At 33.0% G+C, this 21647-nt stretch overlaps 1 protein-coding gene across 3 annotated transcripts; it reads right to left on the bottom strand.

Annotated features, from left to right (window-relative positions):
- Positions 1 to 2132: 2132 nt before the first annotated feature.
- On the bottom strand, positions 2133 to 21264 carry LOC128159607 (TBC1 domain family member 22B-like). 3 transcript variants are annotated; one of them, XM_052822751.1, is made up of 13 exons: positions 21167 to 21264; positions 20709 to 20762; positions 20356 to 20567; positions 19787 to 19978; positions 19243 to 19313; positions 18406 to 18534; positions 17394 to 17414; positions 14297 to 14362; positions 12138 to 12258; positions 10263 to 10445; positions 9496 to 9623; positions 5293 to 5388; positions 2133 to 4967 (listed from the first exon to the last, which is right to left on the bottom strand). In XM_052822751.1, exons 2-13 carry the CDS (start codon positions 20720 to 20722, stop codon positions 4833 to 4835), a joined length of 1368 nt encoding a protein of 455 aa, XP_052678711.1. In that variant the 5' UTR covers positions 20723 to 20762; positions 21167 to 21264; the 3' UTR covers positions 2133 to 4832. The 3 variants fall into 3 exon arrangements, with proteins under 3 accessions (XP_052678711.1, XP_052678709.1, XP_052678710.1); XM_052822749.1 differs by having other exon boundaries at positions 21049 to 21253; XM_052822750.1 differs by lacking the exon at positions 17394 to 17414 and having other exon boundaries at positions 21049 to 21252.
- Between the last annotated feature and the right edge of the window lie 383 nt (positions 21265 to 21647).

Consider the following 21647-nt stretch of genomic DNA (forward strand, 5'->3'; position numbering starts at 1 on the left):
GATAGTGTAGATTCAAGTTCGTTAAAATCATGGTCCCCGGGGGTAGGGTGGGGCCACAATAGGGGGATGAATTTTTACATAGGAATATATAGAGAAAATCTTTAAAAATCTTCTTTTTAAAGACCATTTGGCCAGAAAAGCTTTAACTTGTGTAGAGGCATCCTCGGGTAGTGTAATTTCAAAATCACAGTCCCTAGTGGTAGGGCGGGGCTGTGATGGCGGTTTGAATTTTTACATATATAGAGAAAATCTTTAAAAATATTCTGGGAAAGTTTTTCGGTCCAAAACTCAGTACTTAGTGTGAAAGCACAGGTTATGCAGATATAAGTTTGATGAAACCATGATACCCTAGAGAAAAGTGGGGCAACAAAATGGGGGGGGGTATATAGGAAAAGAGAAAAATCATCTTACAGATACAACAACAAAAGGGGCTTGGTATTTACCAAAAGAAAGAGGTGGATAAAAATTGGCAGATTTTCAATTTTTTTTTTTGCAAGATCTACTGTACTTAGTTGTCAAGATATTTTGATACATGTACTGTAATGCTAATTTGATCAGAATTAAGGCAATTGTTGCTCAGGTGAGCGATGTGGCCCCTGGGCCTCTTGTTAATTTTAGGTTTCAATATTAGTGGGATTTATCCTATAAGTTGGGTTCATGTGATGGATTATAGGTGCATTATAAATGCAGTCATAGGCAGTCTAATTTAAATGAGACTTGTAAAATTGCCCCAATCCTGTACAATCGGATATGAAAGACTCAAACAAGGGGTCATCTTGGAGTGACCTTTCAAGTACATGCATGTGTAAATCAACATGAAAATGTTTGCCAATCAGATTCAAGCTTCTAAAAACAAGTCTTAAAATAGTTTGATTTAAGGAACAAAAAAATCATTCTTAGCGTATTATGAGGTGATCAAATACAGTCGGGGCAAGACCATGATAGATTTGATCTACAGTAACCTCTCTTTCATGAATCATGCAAACAGCAAAAATACAAAAGTTAACATTGCATCAGCACATGCAATTTGCCTTAAGTTTACTTTATTACATGAGACGCCTCAGGCATTTAGATAATTGGTTGATGAAAAAGACACATGAACAAACTACAAGCCAAGATTTTGGCAGCGGGAATTTCATTGGCTAATTAAAAGGTCGATCTGAGATGACCCTGTATGGGATGTTGTTAGATCTTGTTTATCATATCATAGAGGAGCGATTTTACAAGTTTAATCATATTAATTAGATTCTGTCATAGACACCATTATTTATATTGAGAAAAGTTTGTATTCACACAAAGTTTTACATACTCAATACAATTGTACATCTCAAGATCTTTCAACCAAATCCAAAATCAGAAGACACAACATATTTTCAGTTTGTTTCAATTGTTTTAATTTTTTTCATTTTAATAATCTATATTTATCAGGGTATATTTGATAAAACAAAAATTGCACATTTCTCACATAACATTTTTTTAAAAAATGTACCACTCATCACAACTAAGGGGTGATTTTACTTGACGTTTATAATCTATACATTGTATGTGACTGTATAACCATTGAATGAGTATAATATATAACAGAATGAATCTTCTTCATTCAGAAAGTGGAATGCTCATGGATTGCAACATATATAACACAATACAGGTGTAACATTTGTGAGTTCATACGATTATAATTACATGTACACTCGTAACTTGTTGCCAGACCTAGCAATATGACATTCAATACTCATTTTACCAGACGGAAAAGTACCAGGCTATAATTATCTTGTCAGACTACACGTATTACAATTCATAATTTATGCAATAACAGATCATATTATTCACCAAGAAGTACACATACATGTTGGAAAATTTTTCTCTTTGAATAAACATTCAATTAAACAGCTATATGTAATAAAACTCGACTACAATTTGACAAGGTTTTTCATTGTCTCCCCTTGTTAGAGCTGCCTAGTGAACCAGCATAACAGATACTGGGGAATCATTCAAATTTGTGGGGACTAATTTTCATCGATTGTGGGTTATTTACACTTATTTGCATATTCGTGGAGATGTAATTTCATGGATAAGTCGGTTTTCAGTTTCATGCAGTAAGAGAAGTGCTCTTCCAAAATTTGTTTTTTGCATGTCAAAGATGTAAATTTGTGGGAAAGGGCTACCCATGAATACCATGAAAATTGAGCCACCATGAATTCAAACAATTCCATGGTAGATAGGCATATTACCTATTAAAGCAAAACTTAACAATAAAAGACCTATATAATGTGTAATACATGTTCCGCTAAATACTGCTACTCCTGATAGTTACATTGTCTTAGGCAACATGTGTATCACTAAATTAAATTCCACCTTTAGCAGAAGATTGTCAATGAAACTGATACAGAATTGTCTCGGAATCTTTCGCTACATGTAGCGCTGTACTAAAGAAACTTGACGATTTACTTGTTAGAAGCGATTTGATGATCGATGGTAATACATGTACTTGGAATTCTTTAATGCCATAAAATCTCATCGTCAACCTTTGTCATCTATACATACATGTTAACAAATTATACATATCTAGTGCCCTGTGAAAACCTTCATTAATTTTGTTAACAATTGATTAAATATCGGTAATGGCATATATGAATACTAAAAGGGTACATGGAAATGGAATACTTATCAGGTCATTTTAAAAATAATCCTAAAATTTGATGATCACCTATGGATTATTTTTTTAAAAATCTCAACATAAAGATCTAGTCTCCATCAACAACAAAATAAACACAGCAACAAAATAAAAATGATATGTATACCTATGGTCACAGACTGCTGTCAAATCCCAATTCTTGCATCGAACACTGCATGTCCTTTACAACTCAAAAAAAGGATCGCCTTATACATTCTTTAACACAGTCAAATTGAAGAAGCAACAAAAATAAAATTTAATTCTTATTGGTACATTGAAAAAATCTCATAGCCAGTCTCCAGTACAAAAACTAGCCTGGGGTTTTCAACAATGAATGAAGGTTTATTTTAGTCAGTAATGCATCTATAGTGATCATATTATCATTCAGAAGTACATGTGCAAGACTTTGTATTTATGAATTTAATCCCTATGAACCAGAATCCATGTTTCAATGAAATCTTCTATAATTATAAATGTATGGTATTTAAATAGTATTATATGAAAACAACAAACTTTCTACATCAATGTGGCATTTAATAATTATTTTTCATACGAATAGATAATTATTTAAATTACTTTCTCATAAATTATCTTCAAATGAATAGATAATTACTTTCTCATAGAACTTGTCTTCTCTTTTTATATATAAAAATAAAAATAAATTATGCAACAAAGGAACCACAGATCCATGACTTTTCTATCTTATAGAGAGGATTCTCTCGTTTTTCTATCTCTGTGTTCTATTACCGGTACTCAGACTGTATGATTTGCAAATTCCTGAGCACAATGAAAATAATGTGTGAGCGATACAGATGTTTTATGGGCAAGAGGTTTTGTAAGGTCTGTTTACCTTAAAAAAATAACTCATCTATGTATGCAATGAAATTATGAACAACATTTGGCTCATATGGATTGAGTCAACTACCTGGTAAAATTTGTGATTTGAAATAAGCAAGCTTTTGGCTAAATATAAATACAGGTGTTACGTATCTACATACATTTTTTTTTACATGTTCATCAATATTTCACATCACATCATGTTATTTTTGTCACAAATACATGTGCTTCTATCTTTAACACATGTAATACATGTACTAAACACATTAAGGTGATATATTTTGCTACATGTAAATACATATACATTTTGTACTCTATTAAAACTGTTTAGGTGCTGAAGTCTTTTTGAATAAAAAAGTTGTCTAATGCATGTAAACAACTGGTGATACATGTAATAACACATCAGTATTTTCCTCCAGCAAATATCCTCAAATTATTAATAAATTTCATTTTTTTATTAATACACCGTCTGAATTTTTACTTTAACAATTCTAAAATTCTCTTATTCGTCAATCATTTAATATAATATGAGTATATATTTGGTTATCGTCATCATGTACATATACTGATACCAAAAACGTTACCTTTTAAGATGTCTTTACATATATCTCAGAATTTTTCTATATACTACTATGTAAAACTGAACAAGCAAAGTGAAAATGAAAGTATGAACACAAAATCCAATCGGATATATACTGTAGATTCCTAATTAAACGCGAGGAATTAATAACCGCGTAAAATCACGAGAAGCACACTTCGCGAATTTTAAAATCTCGCCATTTTTTTTTCAGAGTTGAGAACTATGAGAAATACAGATAAAAGTTCCACATTCGTGATTTTATATTCTCGCGATTTGATACAAAACAGCGGGATCACGAAATTAAGTACTCACGTAATATAAGGAATTTACAGTAGCTTTGTTTGTTATTACAAACTAGGAAACTTAAACAGCATACAATTTACGGTACATGTACACACAGATAAATGGTTACAACCCTCTTTGACTGCTTGCATAGAGTTTCACAGAATTACCAGCCGCCCTCGGCACTGCAGGCATGCATGAATGTTGATCGAATGGACGCTGACTTTTTTTTTTGGTCCGGATGACATTTTGGCTGTAGTACAGTTTGGAGGAATATTTAGTGCTTGAAGGAGCAATCCCTCCCTCTTTGTCTCTGTAATTCTTGGCACTAATTGATGAAAGACTTGTTTACTTGGCTGTCAGTCAAAAGAAGGTTAGCACTTAGAATGACCGTCCTCAGACTCCAAGAGTCAATCCAGCTCTCTCCATTGTGAATCACACTGAATGCATCACAAGATGTCACTTCTTTTTGCTGAGATGATTTGGTGCATCAGCAAACATGTATTTAAGCTTGAAAGCCTCTGCTAAAAGTTCACCTATTTCCTCATTTTGCCAGTGGTGGGTTGGAAGGTTTTGAAGAAACATTAGAATTCCCTGAAGAAAAAAAACAATTTCAAAATTATGAGATAACTGACCATTCATGTAAACAATTAATACAGAGTTGATTTTGCCCCTTGTAATTTTCGCCTTTTACACTTGCAAACAATTTTGCTCCATCTTGAATTCGCCAAAACACAGTTGTTTAAAGAGATTTAATTGAGGACATTGGAATTCGCCCAGTCTTAAATTCTCTCGCTGACAACAAGGGCGAAAAGAGTGGGGGGGGGGGGGGGGGGGCAATATTTCCCTTAATACAGTAGTCATCTAATATCTTTAAGATCTAAGAATCAACAACTTCTACATGATCCAATATTTTTACCTGAAAATCATGCTCTCTCAGAATATCCTGGGTAAACCTGACTAGAAAAGCTGCACATACATAGAGGTGAAAGTCTGCAAATCCATTTTCCTCCGCCTGGGAAAAATAACAACACACAGTTATCAATCAGTATAAATCAATTTGAAAACCAAACATTTTTGTATATGTTTGCATACCTAATACACTCTCATGCCAAGTTCCTTACAGCTATCAGTTGCATTCATGAATTCATAAACAATATTGCTCCGATCAAAATTATGATATGGTAACAAAAAAATTTACCCAATGTTTTCTGGTGAATATAGCATAATGAAGTGCTTCTGGTACCGGTATATTTAATGCATTGAAAAGTTACCACTTATGGAATATGCCAGCACAGCAATATCACTTATGATAAAAACAGAAAGTTCAAAAGTTCACTGGGATATGAACTCAAAGCCTGTGAAGAGCAAAAGGGATTCTCAAAAAAATGATCATGTACCAACCAAGTTCACATTCCAGTGAACTTTTGAAATTTACCTTTTATTACTTATATTTACGTTTGAGAAAGACAACTTGTTTCAAATATAAGCATAACTATGGGCAGCGGAAAGGGCAAAAAATACATTTTTACAAAATCAACGATAAACTAAATTCAGCAATCAAAAATAATATTATCAATGACCATAAATGCAAAACCAACAGTCTTCTTTGCAAAATAAATGTACATAAAAATCAACCAAAGGTATTTAAATACAAATCAAACACAAAAAGTAAAACCAACAGACATAAATGTAAAACGAACATACATCAACATGAAACAAGCGGACGCACAAATAAACGCCAGGTGGCGTTTTTTGGGAAGCAATATACGTAATCGATTATTGGAATCCGGGATGGTTCGCACCTATTCTGTTTCGCCCTGAGATGTTTCCCACCTCAATGTTTCGCACCTGCCTCGGAGCAAAACATCTGACTGTATTGTAATGTAATGTAATGGAGTGTTGATGAAATTAGAAATGTACATTTATATATAGTTAGCATAGATCTATTTTGGGGACCATTTAATTACATAAATTACCGGTATCTGCTTGAACTTTACATTACCCAACTGCATCCACTATTTAACTACGATTTTTACCAGTCTTATTCTTATAGCAAACGTGGGGTTAAATATTATTTCCATGATTTATTTAAAATTATAAATAATATTTTAATGACCTGTTTATACTCGTACATTTGTTCCAAATTTCCTATCTGGATGAAAACATATGTATTAATGTATTATCAATTATTGTACAGTCTTATATAAAAAAAAAAAAAGTCATTTATTTGTTACCCATAAACATGATGATATACAAATATCTGGAAAAAAAACATTTTTAAAATGCTACAAGACATATATGTACATTGTGGATTAAAATTAAGTGCATGTGTCTGAATACTTCAAGCTTATCGACACATAGGCTTCGGAACCGGGGGGGGGGGCTTTTTGCAAAGTTAGACCTAACCATTAGGCACATAGCAGAATAGACGGTTCAGCCCCCCCCCCCCCCCCCCCCCCCCCCCCCCCCACTTTTTCTCGCAGGAAATATAATTGTTCCTTTAGGATGACGTTTACTCAGAATGAAAAAAAAATCCACTGATGATAATGAAAAAACCATCTATTGTGTGTTATAGACCTTTGCTTGTATTGTTGTTTTTCACTTTCAGAAAAGAAGGTCAATGACCTACTTTTTGAGTTAATGGCCATTGAATATTTATTGAAAATTCAAGAAAAATCCCATAAAATTTTACACTACGATTGAGATTTTCTTAATTATAAAAATATTACAAATAATTAAACACTTTAAAAAATAAGATACAGTTTACGAATGGTAGTGGCACTAAATAAGTACACAACATTAAGATTTCAGCATCAATTTTTAAAAAATAATTCAATCCGAATTTCCTCTATCAGTTTTCAAATCCCTACCCATTTTTGATTCAATTTTACAAAAAATTGAATGATGATAATACAAAAACATTTATGATATTGAATTACTTATATTGACCTTATTCTGTTGGCATAAAATTTATATGAGGTCAATGATCAAAATTTTGAGATATGAAATCTGTTATCGTTTTTAAGCATTTTTCAATATTATTATTATTCGTGCCATAAGATTGTTTTAATGAATAAATGAGGTAAAACCAACGGAAAATATGCAAAATTACGTAGACTTAAATATAAAATCCAAACTTTTAATATTAGACTACTGCCAAAAAACTTTTAGCAGAAAACAAAATATGCAAAATTTAGTCCGAATTTCCTCTGTTTGGCTAAAAGTCAATTTTTGTTTGAGCATAATTCCATAATAAAGTAAAACTTTTGAATGTTTTGTCAATAATAATTCATTTCATAAATACTTTTTGTGTTTAGAACAAATTTTACTCATTTCATTGAACTTTTTAACAATCGGAATTTGAGAACTCAAACCCTGAGTAAATAACACCCTTAATGTACCTTGAAAGATTGAGAAGTTAGAGTCTTAGGCATACTAGCCCCCACCCCCACAACGGATTAAGATTTTCATGATTTGGGGGGAAATAATTTTTAATGTAGGTTAGATTTTTTCTTTTGGAAGTATAGGTTTACTCCCCCCACCCTCACCCCCCCCCCCCCCATCCCCACGGATTAGGACTTTTATGATTTTGGGAATTAGGTTTTTTTCTCTCAATATTTCTGAGGATCAGTCTAGCCCCCCCCCCCCCCCCCCCCTCCACTTTCAATTTGCTTCCGACGCCAGTGCGACATGAATACTGCCATGCCTTAAATTTTCTTCAAACTACTTGTACAGGCAATACATAAGACTGTAGGAAAATAAATCAAACCTCGTTATAGAAAACATTGTATGCATTAATTAATGCATATTTTGATGATAACAATTTAAACAAAATGTTTATTTTATGACTTTCCGTTTCCGTCAGGCTAAGGCACATCTCTATAGATAATTATAGCGAACCAAATGTTCACGCCTCTATTCACGTAAAATTTGTCAGTCATTTATTGCATTTCGTATCACTTCAATTTTACCGGGTGGAAGTAATGCAAAATTTACCACTTGACATCTTTGTAAATTTTGTATTTACTGCCATCCGGTAAATAAACAATTTATCGAATAAAAAAAAGTCGGATAGAAATAAATTTTTTAACGAGTTTGACTTTTGCCATAAGAATAAGACTGGTAATAGGCGTAGTTTAAAAAATAGATACAGCTAGGGAGGGGGTGGGTAATGTAAAGTTCAAGCTGATAATTTATGTAATTAAATGATTCCCAAAACAGAGCTATGCTAACAATATAATATTTTACATTTGTAATTAACATTCCCAAATTTTCATTATAAAAATACAGGTAATTCTCAAGTGAATGACAGGCTATAAATGTTATTACAACACAGTTCACACCTCTTGTTCTGAACCATATAAAACGACATGGCTTAATAAAATTAGTAAATAAAAATCCTAATCAAGCAAGAACGCTCTCTTGGCCGTGCACGCATAAAGACAAGCACTGTATCAATAGTTTTTTTTAAAAACATATTTCAATTCTTGTATAGGTAATAATTAATTTCAGAGGAATGATGATACGAGAAAAATATCTAAATACAGTGAGATGTTTTGCTCCGAGGCAGGTGCGAAACATCTCAGGGCGAAACAAAATAGGTGCGAACCATCCCGGATTCCAATAATCGATGACGTATATTGCTTCCCAAAAAACGCCACCTGGCGTTTATTTGTGCGTCCGTTTGTTTCATGTTGATGTCTGTTCGTTTTACATTTATGTCTGTTGGTTTTACTTTTTGTGTTTGATTTGTATTTAAATACCTTTGGTTGATTTTTATGTACATTTATTTTGCAAAGAAGACTGTTGGTTTTGCATTTATGGTCATTGATAATATTATTTTAGATTGCTGAATTTAGTTTATCGTTGATTTTGTAAAAATGTATTTTTTGCCCTTTCCGCTGCCCATACATAACCTTGTTTTTATGCTTACAATAATGCAAATGACAAACGAGAAGTGAGTGGGGCAATCATTGTGATGTCACAAAAAAGTTAACATAGAATTGATATTTTTGCTATTCTCTAGGTTCATATTAGGAACCACATTTGCAAATGTAAATATTTCATAATGCCATGTTCTTTTACAGTGACAAACTTGAAAGAAACCAAGATGTCTGACCTGATATGTATCCCAAAGTCGTATTGTACACCTGAGGGGAATTTCTCGCATCAGTAAATTGTTCATCCATCGGAAGGAGAACTGTAGGAACTCCACGCACTGCTCCTCTAAATGTTTGTATAAAGGAACTGTAAAAAAAAAAAAAAAAATCTTAAATAAGGAGAAATTCTTTCAATAAACTGACCCTACTTGGACATACAATACATTATATTGAGTCTTCAATTTTACATCCACTGATTTAGACTGTTACAAAGGAACGAATCAATGAACAATTTTCATGGATGGTTTTTTTTAATTTTTACTCAATTTTTAAAAAGTTTTCAAGAAAACATTTTTTAAATGAAATTCTCAAAAATTAAACCTACACAAATATCAATGATTTTAGAGTACAGAGCATGTACCTGATTTTGTCCTACAGTTCTGAGAGTACATGTATTTTGTACCTACATGACTTGTACAGGATTTTCAAATCAAGGCACAAAGACAACAATATTAATTCTTCTGCTTCTGATATTCAAATGGGGACTTATTTGTTTGGTTTATTATCTTTTTTTTTTTTTTATCAAGAATGAACAATTCAAGTAAAGTAACACCGCAGTCTTACCCTTTGAGATACTGGTGAGCTTGTTTATTCACTTTTAAAACAATCTTCACATTACAGAAGATTAAAAAAAAAATGGAATTTAAACAATAAGTGTAAAATGCTAAAGAATCTTAATTCTTTAAGTTATCGTACAAACTGACATGCAACTAAACACTCGACTGACCATCGATTCTCTTGACGAGCTCCTGCAACGCATTGACCTTCATCTGTATGCCGGGCTGAGCGAACGTGTAGTTGTCCTGTATTCCGTCCAGCAACTTAGAGGTGCACCAGAAACTGTCCGCCTCGATCGTGTTCAACGTCTCCTTGGGTAGCTGACTCACCTCAAAGTTCTCGGACTCCACATCTACAAGAATGGCGGACACATATGGCATAAAACTGAATGAGCAGCAGAAGAAATTTTCATAAGTGACATTACAAACGTTTATATGAGTACAGTAAAACTCGTTTAGTACGAACACGGATATAGCGAATTCTCGGATATAGCGAAGTATTTGTGAGTCCCCGATCAATTTCTTAACAATTCTTTGCAAAATTTCACGGTTATAACGAATTCGGATATAACGAATTTACGATTATAGCAAACTGATTTTGAGTCCCATAGAGGTAAATAATAACGAAATTTAACAATGTTATAACGAATTTCTTTACAGTTAGAAAAGTTTTCACTACCATTTAGCATAATAGTTTGAGTGGATTTATTTTTATATAAATTTTTCAACTATCAATCCGATTATAAAAGGTATCAAAGTAATGTAATTCTTATTTTAAGCCTCAATCAGCAAAAATTATAGTCTGGTGAAAGAAAATATGTATATAGTGAATTCGCTATAGTTATTATTAGGAATTCGTTATACGGATATAACGAATTACGGATATAACGAAGTAAATTCATTGGTCCCCAGGACTTCGCTATAACCGAGTTTTACTGTAGAAGGAAAGGCATTCAATATACTATAATAGTTACTATGTATTTAGCAGACAAATTACATTTGAACTTCAAACTTCGATATCTCGAGCACTGATATCTCTAATAAAATGGATATATCAAAGTGATTTGTAAGTCCAAACCATGTATTTTACCCTTGATATCTCAAATACTCTGATATCTCAAAGTTCATGATAATGAAGTTTGACTGCATGCTGTATGTGTTGCAGATAAAAAAATATCCAAATCTGTAGCAAACACAGTGTATGTATTGCAGATACAATACAGAATAAGCACACACACAGTAAGAGTGAATGTTGTACAAATGTACCAGGCCATCAGTTACACTGTACACTGCATTGTATTCACTGACTGAAGCCACAGACAGAATCTACATGTGTATTTGTACACGTATAGGAGTTACTTCGTTTGTAGTTGACCCTTTATTATGATTAAGGTTTAAACAATTCAATTTCAATTTCTTTATTTACCAATTAAGGGCCCTCAAGGGGCAGGCAACATGAAGATTGTACAGTTGCCAAGCGCAAGGACGTCAGATTTGATTTGATGGGAATCTCAGTAGGAAAAGTCGGAAAAAGAAAGATGTGGCTGACAGGCTCACAGATGGGAGACAAATAGAAATGGTCGAAATTTGGCTGTGACCATATAAGTACATGAATATGTACAGAAAATATAAATTATACAAAGCTGAAGTTGTAAATATTCCCCATTGTGTATTGCAAATGCATCATTTTAAAATTCCCAATTAATACAAAGAGAAGAAAATGAATGCATACCAACGACGATTCCAAGGACTAACGTAAAACAACAAATTCAGTGTTACAATCTTACCGATACATGTAACAAATACTACCAATTGCAACTTGCACCATTTACTTTACAACTTATATGAGGGGATCTGATTGCCTCTGGCTCGGTGAATATTGTACCTCTAGGGTAGTTAAATCATAGTACTGACCTCAAAAACAGCAATAATTGTATAATATTCACCTCATCCTTGGGGCTCAGCTCTTCACAGGTACCCAAACCCACATAATTGCCTTTAAAATGTTAAAATCAAATTCCACCAGTTAGTTGCACAATACTTACCATTTTCTATGAACTCGGACAGAAATACGACAAAGAAAGGAGTCACCAAGTCGTTGATTCCCTGCACGTAGCCGCTGGCTGGATGTCTGATGGCCCAGATATACAAAATGCGCTCAAATATCTGCAACACAAAACAACACACACCTGTGTAAGCACCAAACAACTGTCTTTACACCTGCGCATCATTAACAACTTTTCGTCGGATACGTTGTCCCAATTTAACATTTTCCGCAAATTTGTTCTCATCTACGTGGAATATTAAAGTTTAAGACATATTCATAACATTTCATGGAGTGTCTCATAAGAAAAAGTAAATATTGTTGTTGATAAAGGAAGTTGAATGCTCTCCAAATAATTCAACGGTCATGCCAAATGTTAACATAATATTCATTTTTCTCTTCAAACTAAACATTTGATCTAAAGATCAATATAATATAATATCTGTATAGACAGTGCATTTAATAAATAACAATTTCTTTTTTTTACAGATAACAATAATTTATCATGCAAAACATGCAAGCATTCAAGACTGACAGATTTACATGTACCTCAAGGCATGAGCAAAAGTACTAGTACAATTTATCTACTGGGTATACATGTACCTTAATAGGAACCTCCCAAATACACAACATAGCATCACAGGGCATTGTTAAGCAGTATTCCAAATCTTTCATAAGAGTATCTCTTAAAAGAGGGCTCAAAACACCACTGCATTATGTGATGGATTGATGAATCATTTTTGAAAAATGATTGTACAAAAATAAGACCGATATCAGCCTTCAATATTTTTATATGAATTTTTTTGTATTTTTTTTATACAAGTTTATTCAAGTTCTGGTATCCGATTGGTAAAAAATAGTACCCAACGTATGGCATGCCTAAACAAATAATGTATTAAAATTTCAAGCATTTGCGATAAATAGTTGCTGAGAAATCTTAAATTTACGAAAATTTGTTTAAAAATTTAGGCTTGAAGTAAATAAAGTCGTTATGTAACTAAAAGTTGACGTCCAATTGGTACAAAAATATATCCCAATATATGCCTTTAATAACAAAATTTTTAGCATCTGCAATGAATAGTTGCTGAGAAATCTTTGAAATTTTTGTTACGGACAGACAGACAGACACACAAGGGTAAAACAGTATACCCCTTCTCCTTCAGAGTGAGGGTATAAGTACAGTGTCACATGTTATCAAATGTCAAACAGGAAATCCAACAAGGCTTGAGACAGTGATTTCAAAAAATCATTATCTAATACTCATTATCAGATATGTGACATTAATATATTCGACTGACATTAAACTGTTATACGGGATACTTTAGAGTATTATTCAAATGCGTCATTTAATACCAGTACAAATACATTGCATTAATAGGTCTTCAATTAACAGGTTCGTTGCATAAAACAACATTTGTTAATTATCAGCAACCAGGTGTTGTTCTTAATATTTGTGCTCATTTTAGAAAACATTTTCTTATTACAGCACTTATTTATGAGTAATAAATTTTAATCTACAGTAGATTTCTAAGCCAATCAAATGTGAGGAATTTATATTAACATAAATTGCAAGATGGAAGCTCCCGTCAAAGAATTCAAATTCTAGCATTTTTTTTTTTCCATACTACATGTACACTTTGGAGTTAGCACTCGTTAGTTTAAGTTCTCGTGCTTTGATACAGAACGATAGGATCGCAGATTTATGTACATAGTACGTACTAGCTATCCTAAAATAAGAAATCTACAGTATTCCAACCTTAATAAGAAGCTCAGTTTTGTTAATCCATTCAAAATAAAATGGTGTTATCATATTCACCCTTATAATACCACAACAGTATTAACTGAAGCTTAAGACGAGAAATGTTTTGGCCAAAATCCTAGAAGATCTGACTGTGTTGTCAAAACAAGATTCAGGCAGCTAATATCAATATTTTTACTGGTTTTGATTTGGGAAAAATAAATTTCAAAAAGCAGACAAGTAAAGCAATGTCACTTGATTATGTGTGGTGATAAGGATGGACATTTCAATGTTAATCCCATGGTTAGTCAAATCAATGCTGCCATTTGATTGGTCAGTTCCACACTAATGCTGTTGTCATACGTGTTAGAATTTGAGCCATTCTTCCAGAGCAATATTAATGCATCTGAACACATACTTACTTCTTGAACAACCTGCTGTTGGAAAAGGTGAGCTAGTGAGGTCATCCTAGGGATGTCTTTAAGGATCTGAAAATCAACAAACAGGTTATCAAAAGCCACAACATGGAGTCTATAGCAGGCTTATACAGCAAGCCCGGACAAGGGGAGAGAAGTACAGTACTGTCATTTCACTGGGACCCAGTGGCCATGGAATGGAATCTATGGAGGCCATTCTTCCACTGGTTGACAGCACAAAACAACATCCAACAAATACCACTGACAACAAAACAATCCTTCAACAGCCATCTTGACACAAATAGCAATTCTCTTAATCAAATCTCAGCTGAAGTGTTTTAAGTCTTCTTTCGCTGTGCTACATTTGTTGAATTTACAATATTTCCTTTTTGAACATTGCCAAAATGATTACCCAACAAAGTACTGGGTATTGGATTTTCCTTGTTTGGTGGTCAGTAGTATTTGCTCAAGTGTAACAACTACAAGGATGATAATGTAGAATAAGAGTTTCCATCCACAATGTCTAGGACAAAATAGCTACTGCATGCTGGGTATAATGACAACAATGTACTCACTTCCTGTACCAGTTTTTGTTGAAATATAGCCACTAATGGATTCATTCGAGGAATGTCTATATGAATCTGTAATTCAGCATTTTTAAATAACTTATCATTTTCTTTTCTCATGTTTCCTTTTAGATTTAAAATAACAGCTAATAAAAAATATGCTTTGTCCCTCTACAGGCACAAGTAGCTTATACATGTATATCGTTCCTGAAAAACAAAGGTCATGGATTATCACAGATAAATCTAATATTGTGAGGAAAGATCTCAGTGGCACTAAATATAGAACTCAATCTTGTTGGTGAGTAAAGAACTTAAAGATTTCCTTGTCCCATAAATCTCAAATAAATAAAAGCTTCATTTATTACAATAAATTAGCAAAAAAACAGGCTCTATTTACTAAATTTCCATCTAACCACTTCAGAGCAAACTGGGGGAGGTGCTAGCCCCCTATAAAAGCATGGTTTCCTTTCAAACTAAAACTACTCTCTGTGCAATAATAACAGTTTCTACTGAAGCAACCACCTTTCACTGCTATTGGTCTACCTGTAATTTCTCTTTTTCTTAATGAAACCCAAAAATGATGTACATGCGGTGAGGCACCCTTGGGTACAATGAATTCCCACCTGACAGTGTTAATAAAGTAATGGTACAAATACATCAAGATGTTTCTGTTTAAACCATACATTAATTTGAAGACTTCAACATACACATTAATGAAATTGATTTACTATAATAATACGCTGTATGTACTATATTTGTTTGGCTATCATAAAGCACAATTTCTGGTCTATAAGAGTCAGTTTTGTACGCCTTGTATGATATTTATTATACTAATTGAACCATAAATATCCTGTCTTATATCTAATTTTTGTAAATGACAATAATAAGGAAGGGGGCGATTTACGTAGCAATACATGTACTGAGAAATACAGGTAGTCAGACTTTAATAAAAGGCTATCCTAAAACAAATTAGTATCAATCTGGTTTCATGCATGCCTGGATCTAGGGGAGGGGGGGGGGGGGGGGGGGGCTGGTAGGTCCAGACTTCATTTTTCATACTAAAATTACTGAAAATATGCCTCCCCCTCTCCCCAGCAAAGTTAAATATACCCATGACATACCGGTAATATCCCCCACCCCAACCCCCACCCCAATCCACCCCATTCCCAAATATTTTTTTGGATCAGCGCATGTTATGCACTACTGGGAGAATTCTTTGACAGAATCCAATGTTACGAATTTCCTACCTTATCATTAGTGTAGCTAGTACATCTTTGCTTTCAGCAATAAACTAAATGCAAGAAGAGTAAGAAAAAGAAAAACAACTTCTTGTGTATAAGGTTTTTCGAATAAAAACAATTCTGACTGAATTAACTGACACGTAACATCTTTTTCACACCTGATGTGCATAACACAAAACTACATGATTTATAGAAGGACAATGACATGTCTACAGGAAGATTAAATATAGATACATGTACATCCTATTTATAATACGTAGGCTGGCATTTGGTACTACATTATATACCAGTACGTGTAGTAGGACATGCATTTTTCCTTCCAAGCATCATAAAGACTGACACAAATTTGTAATAATTATTAAACCGTATAGTAGTTGAATTTCTCAGTTATTTACATCTAGACTATCCATTTATAAAAAAAAAAAAAAAAAAAAAAAAAAAAAAAAAAAAGAATAATGACCACTTTTGTCAACAAGGTCAATAGAGATTCTGACCATGTTAACTGGGGGGGTCAGGCCTTATCATGAGGTAAAAAAATAATGAAGGATTACATAACTATCGGTAATTAGATCTTACTTGGTAAGAAAACAATGTTAGTAAAAATGATAATGTGACAGCATGAGCTATATGTTATTGATAGCAGTTTTTAATTAATTAAGTGCCAGAATATATACAGAACTTAGGTTATTTGATATGATCAAAGATCCAGTAAAATGGAATATAGCATGAAAAAGTTATTTTTCGGTTACCTGTTGAATAGATAATATGGTTATATAACAGTATCCAAAATATCATAATTATTCCAATATGAAGACAAAAATAACTAGTTACCAGTATGAAATAGATAGTAACTGTTCATGTAGACTATGGTACATTTATATGGTACTTTCATGTTGAAAAGAAAAATGTCTGTTTCTAAAATTTCAGAGAAATACCAAATTCTTATTACATGCAATATGAATAGAAGGAGGTAGGAAGAAAACTTTCTTGTATTTTACTTTCATGGAACGTAGATCTTACCTATTACTTTTTTTTTTAAGTCATAAGACTTTAGTATGAAAATTCAATATTTATTAGTTGTCTTTTAATCTTTTCCCTTTTCTTGTAAAAATATGGTGGAAGATTAGTCCAGAATGTGCTAGCTCATATTTGAGCCACGGAAAATTAGTGAGCAGTGTACACCGTTATAGCATCGTCATGTGGAGAAACATGAAGCAGTTTGTGGTAGAAGCCTTGTAATGAAGGAAGTCAGTAGCAGGAAATAAATAAAGAGATGCATGATGGGAAATTACTTACTGTGCCAAGACCTAACTGTTGCTGGAAACACATGCCAAACAAAAGGTCAAAAGGTTGTGAAATGATTTGCATTAATATTCATACATGTATAGTTAGCACCAGGGTACTGACAGCCATTTATTTCAACAAACGTATATTATTCTTGTCATTCATTCCAAGGATGAACATTTCGCAGGTTTATAGAATCCTCTAAAAGCCTTTGATGCATTTTTATGACATGATGCCAAGTTAGTTTTTGAGATTAATTATCAAGATGAAAGTACATTCCTTCGACTGGCTGACCATTGCCCAATGATGAATGGTAGTTTGACAATGGTTTTTTAAGACTGTATATATTAGATACATTTTTAAAGTTCCAATTTTCTAGCTCATCTATCAGTCATATGAAAGGGGAAAAAAAAGCAAAAACATTATCTCTAGAAAAAGATAATAGGTAATTTTTGTTAACAAAAAAAGGATCTTAAAAAAACATGTTAAGAAAAATGAGTGATACTGTACTTAATATTTCTGAATTTATAAATAAACTCAATATAAAAGTGATGTAAAACTTGTTAAGGTTGACATATGATAAAAGAAAGAAACATCTACAAAGCTTGGGTATCAATACAAAAGCTTACTAAACACACAATGAATCTTAGGTTTATGTATTTTAAAGAATTACTGAATGAACACAAAAAAATGCAATACACCATTCTTTCTATTATATATATATATATGAATTACTGCAGGGCTAGGAATTATATTAGTACACTGTATTAATTTATTGAATTTTTTAAAAATACTTAAAAGATTCAGCATTTAATTAATTTTTTAAAAATTTGTTTACAGCATTATCCAGACCGCTTTTATAGGTCCGTTCCTAAAGTTTTGTATTACGTATTGCAAAGTGTGTCAATTATTTGCATCCCCAATTTGTTCACTGCAACATTATTTACAGTCCATGTTATAAGAAAAAGAATCAAAAGATTGACCATACAGTTCTCTCCTGATATTTCTAACACCTCTGACATACCTGTCTGAATGTGTCTTGGTGCATCTCCTGATGCCGCGTGTCGTAATATTGTTCGATAAAACTGAAATACTCGTGACGTTTTCTCTGCAGGGTTGGCTCCCTTCTGTCCACACTTGCTGGAAGGTAACCCTGACAACGAAATAATGTATCTGTTTACAGGGTAGCATTTTGGTAACCTAGCTTTATCTCAACTAATTTCATACCCAATGATAATGTCCTTATAAATGTCAAATGATCAAAATCTATTTCCTTGTACATGTACCTTGACCAACTTTTTTATCTTGAAATTTCTTTTTTACATCTACATTTATACAGTTGAAGTTCAATATCTCGAACACTGATATCTCGAATACAATGTATATGTCGAAGTGATTTGTAAGTCCCAACCACTTATTTTTTAAAGTATTTTACCCTCAATATCTCGAATACTTGGATATCTCGAAGTTTTAAAATGGTCCCATCCAGTTTGATATAATGAAATTTGACTGCATGTACAAGTATATATCTTTTTGAGTGTATATTGAATCTTCTTACAATCAATAGGTTGATGATATAAATTTCAATATGCCATTCTAATATTTTTGTACATTATTATCCATCACAATCTTCAAACCTCAAAGAAAGTGTCAAATACATTCTACACACAATTCAATTACATAAGTAGCAAGTCAGTCACCTTAACTACCGGTAACAATATACCGGTAAATGAACAGAGACTCTCTCAATCCCACAACAACACACAAAATGACTGACACATCTTTTTTAAGGATTCCCAATGTTACAAGTGTGTCAGTGTGAAATGCTTAAGTTGAATTCAACAACATCAATTAAGCTTACTGATAAAATTTTCCACGCTGTTGCCCGAACAGCTTTTGGTATTCCAGACCAGCTGAGTTTTCGTAATTCATCTACAAAACATATCAAAACGTACTTATGTCAATGCATGTAGAAATTGGAACACTGTAAACTTGGAGCAATTAGTTCCCTAAGACATGGTGAATTTATAGTTTCACATTTAACACAGTGTATCATTAAAAAGATCTTTTTAATGGGTTTCTTTGGGGGTTTTTTTGTTGTTTTTTTTTTGGGGGGGGGGGGTCATGTGTCACAGGGTGCAAAAAATCAACAAGGATATCTGGACTCTGACATACAGTGCCATCACTCAGATCTAGAATAGTTGAGGTCAACAGGGAAATGTCAAACAATAAATCTCTTAATTTACACAAAAAAACCTAAACACATGGGTGAAAGTACCCTGTACCGGTAATACATTTTCCCCCTGATTTTTTACATTATTGACCGCCTACATGTATACATATCTATCCTTAAAAATCAATCTAAAAGGATTATGTCCTGCTTTTAAAAAAAAAATAATGTGTACCTAGATCTGTATTTGGACCTGCTAACACAGATCGGAATTTCTCCAGCTTGGTGGCCTCTCTATCTGGCACCACATCTTTGGTGTATCTGATTGGTGTAGACTTGGGCGGCCTCCACCCACTGTTCAAACGCACCCCAACACCGGGCCCTGCCCCATGGGATGAGGTGGCAGAGGGAACAGCAGTCACATGATCTACAATACAAAATACGGTCATGAGTAGTGGCTCAATAAATGATTTTTTCCTGAAGCAAGGAACAACCGGTTTTGGGTTTGTTCACCCTATCTACCTGTTTACCTTAGTCAGTTTGCCCAGAGTCTTTTTGGCATAATTATTGTTCACCCTATACCTTGTTCACTATACATTCCACAAAATATCTTTTGATTTTAAGTCATTTTCATTTCTGAACATAAAAATATCGCCATAATTTAGCAATAAGGTTTAAAGAACCCAAAGCTGATGTCATCAGTTAAAATTTCTATTGAATATTTTATCCAGCATAAAGCAAAAGAATAAAACAGAACAAAATTGTAATAAGGCTTTCAAAACTAAATTATAAATGCATCCTTACCTTTGATGGCATTTTGCTGGTTTTGAGCACTGAACTGTTTGCTATGATTTTCCATGACTGCTTTAGCAGTAGACTGTACATCTCGAAGTGACATCTGAATGTTCGCCATAACCAGAAGATCATCATCACCATCATCCCATGCATCAGATGTTTTGTTTTCAAAGTCTTGAAAAGCATCTTTCTTATTGCTGGATTTAGATCGATCTTCTTTTCTACAGATAACATTAAAGACTCATAGTTTCAAGAATTTTATATAAAATTTATTAAGCAGTTGAATTATTTACCAAATGAATTTTTTTTTACAGTTATGTAAAACAAATGTGTGTACTTGATGTAATTTGCTTACTACCTACCCCCTAGGCATCATTTGAAGTGGAGGATGTTGTGCTCCATAAACTGGTTTAATGCTGAAATTGTTGTAATATACTTTTTATAAAAAGAATTGAATAACAATTGTTATATAACAGCTGTCATAATAAAAATATACACATTTTTAAGTATTCACATTTTCTTACAATTTTCAAATTGGGCCTAGTTTGATCTTTTCATTTTATATTTTGAGATTGGACGAACGTTACAAAACATGAAAACAAAAGCGGTTGCATTATTTCTGAGTTTGTTTATATTCCTGCACTAAACATTAAAAGGGGTGTTTCCAAAATTCTGAGAACCATTGCAGCACCGGTGGGATACCTTCCTGGAAAACCGCTCCCTTTCTTCCAGAATCCACCCTTGTTTCCGTCTTTTAATGGTTCATTACTAAATGCAGACATTATTACGACAAAAACGTGAAAGATGTTAGAAACTTTACATTTCTTCTGTCCTTTACACCATGTATTTACATCTGCAAACCGTCTTGTTGACAATATGGCGATGACGAAGTCAACGTTGGCTTCCGGTTTACTCTTCTTTCCTGTTCAATTCCGCCGGCAGGGGAGATTTCACAATATAAAAATATATGCGTGGGGGGGGGGGGGGGTCGTTTGCTACATAGTTTGTCTATTACATTTTTGTGTATAATCTGAATATACAAGAAAGTCTTATGAAATATAATTTTGAAAACATAAACATTTTTATGATTTGTTGATAACATTTCTGTCATATGATAACGTTAATGATAATATTAAAAAAACACCCATATGATAGAATGATAATTTCCAAAATATTAGATGTAAAATTTGCACGTACAAAATTTAAAATAATAATTGTTATACATAATAAATAAAATTAAGCAAATTATTTCGGGTAAAGCCTACACAAATCAAGCACTCAAAATTTTGACTTTTGAGACA

The sequence above is a fragment of the Crassostrea angulata genome, chromosome 8, assembly GCF_025612915.1.
Source record: "Crassostrea angulata isolate pt1a10 chromosome 8, ASM2561291v2, whole genome shotgun sequence".
Taxonomy (NCBI): domain Eukaryota; kingdom Metazoa; phylum Mollusca; class Bivalvia; order Ostreida; family Ostreidae; genus Magallana; species Magallana angulata.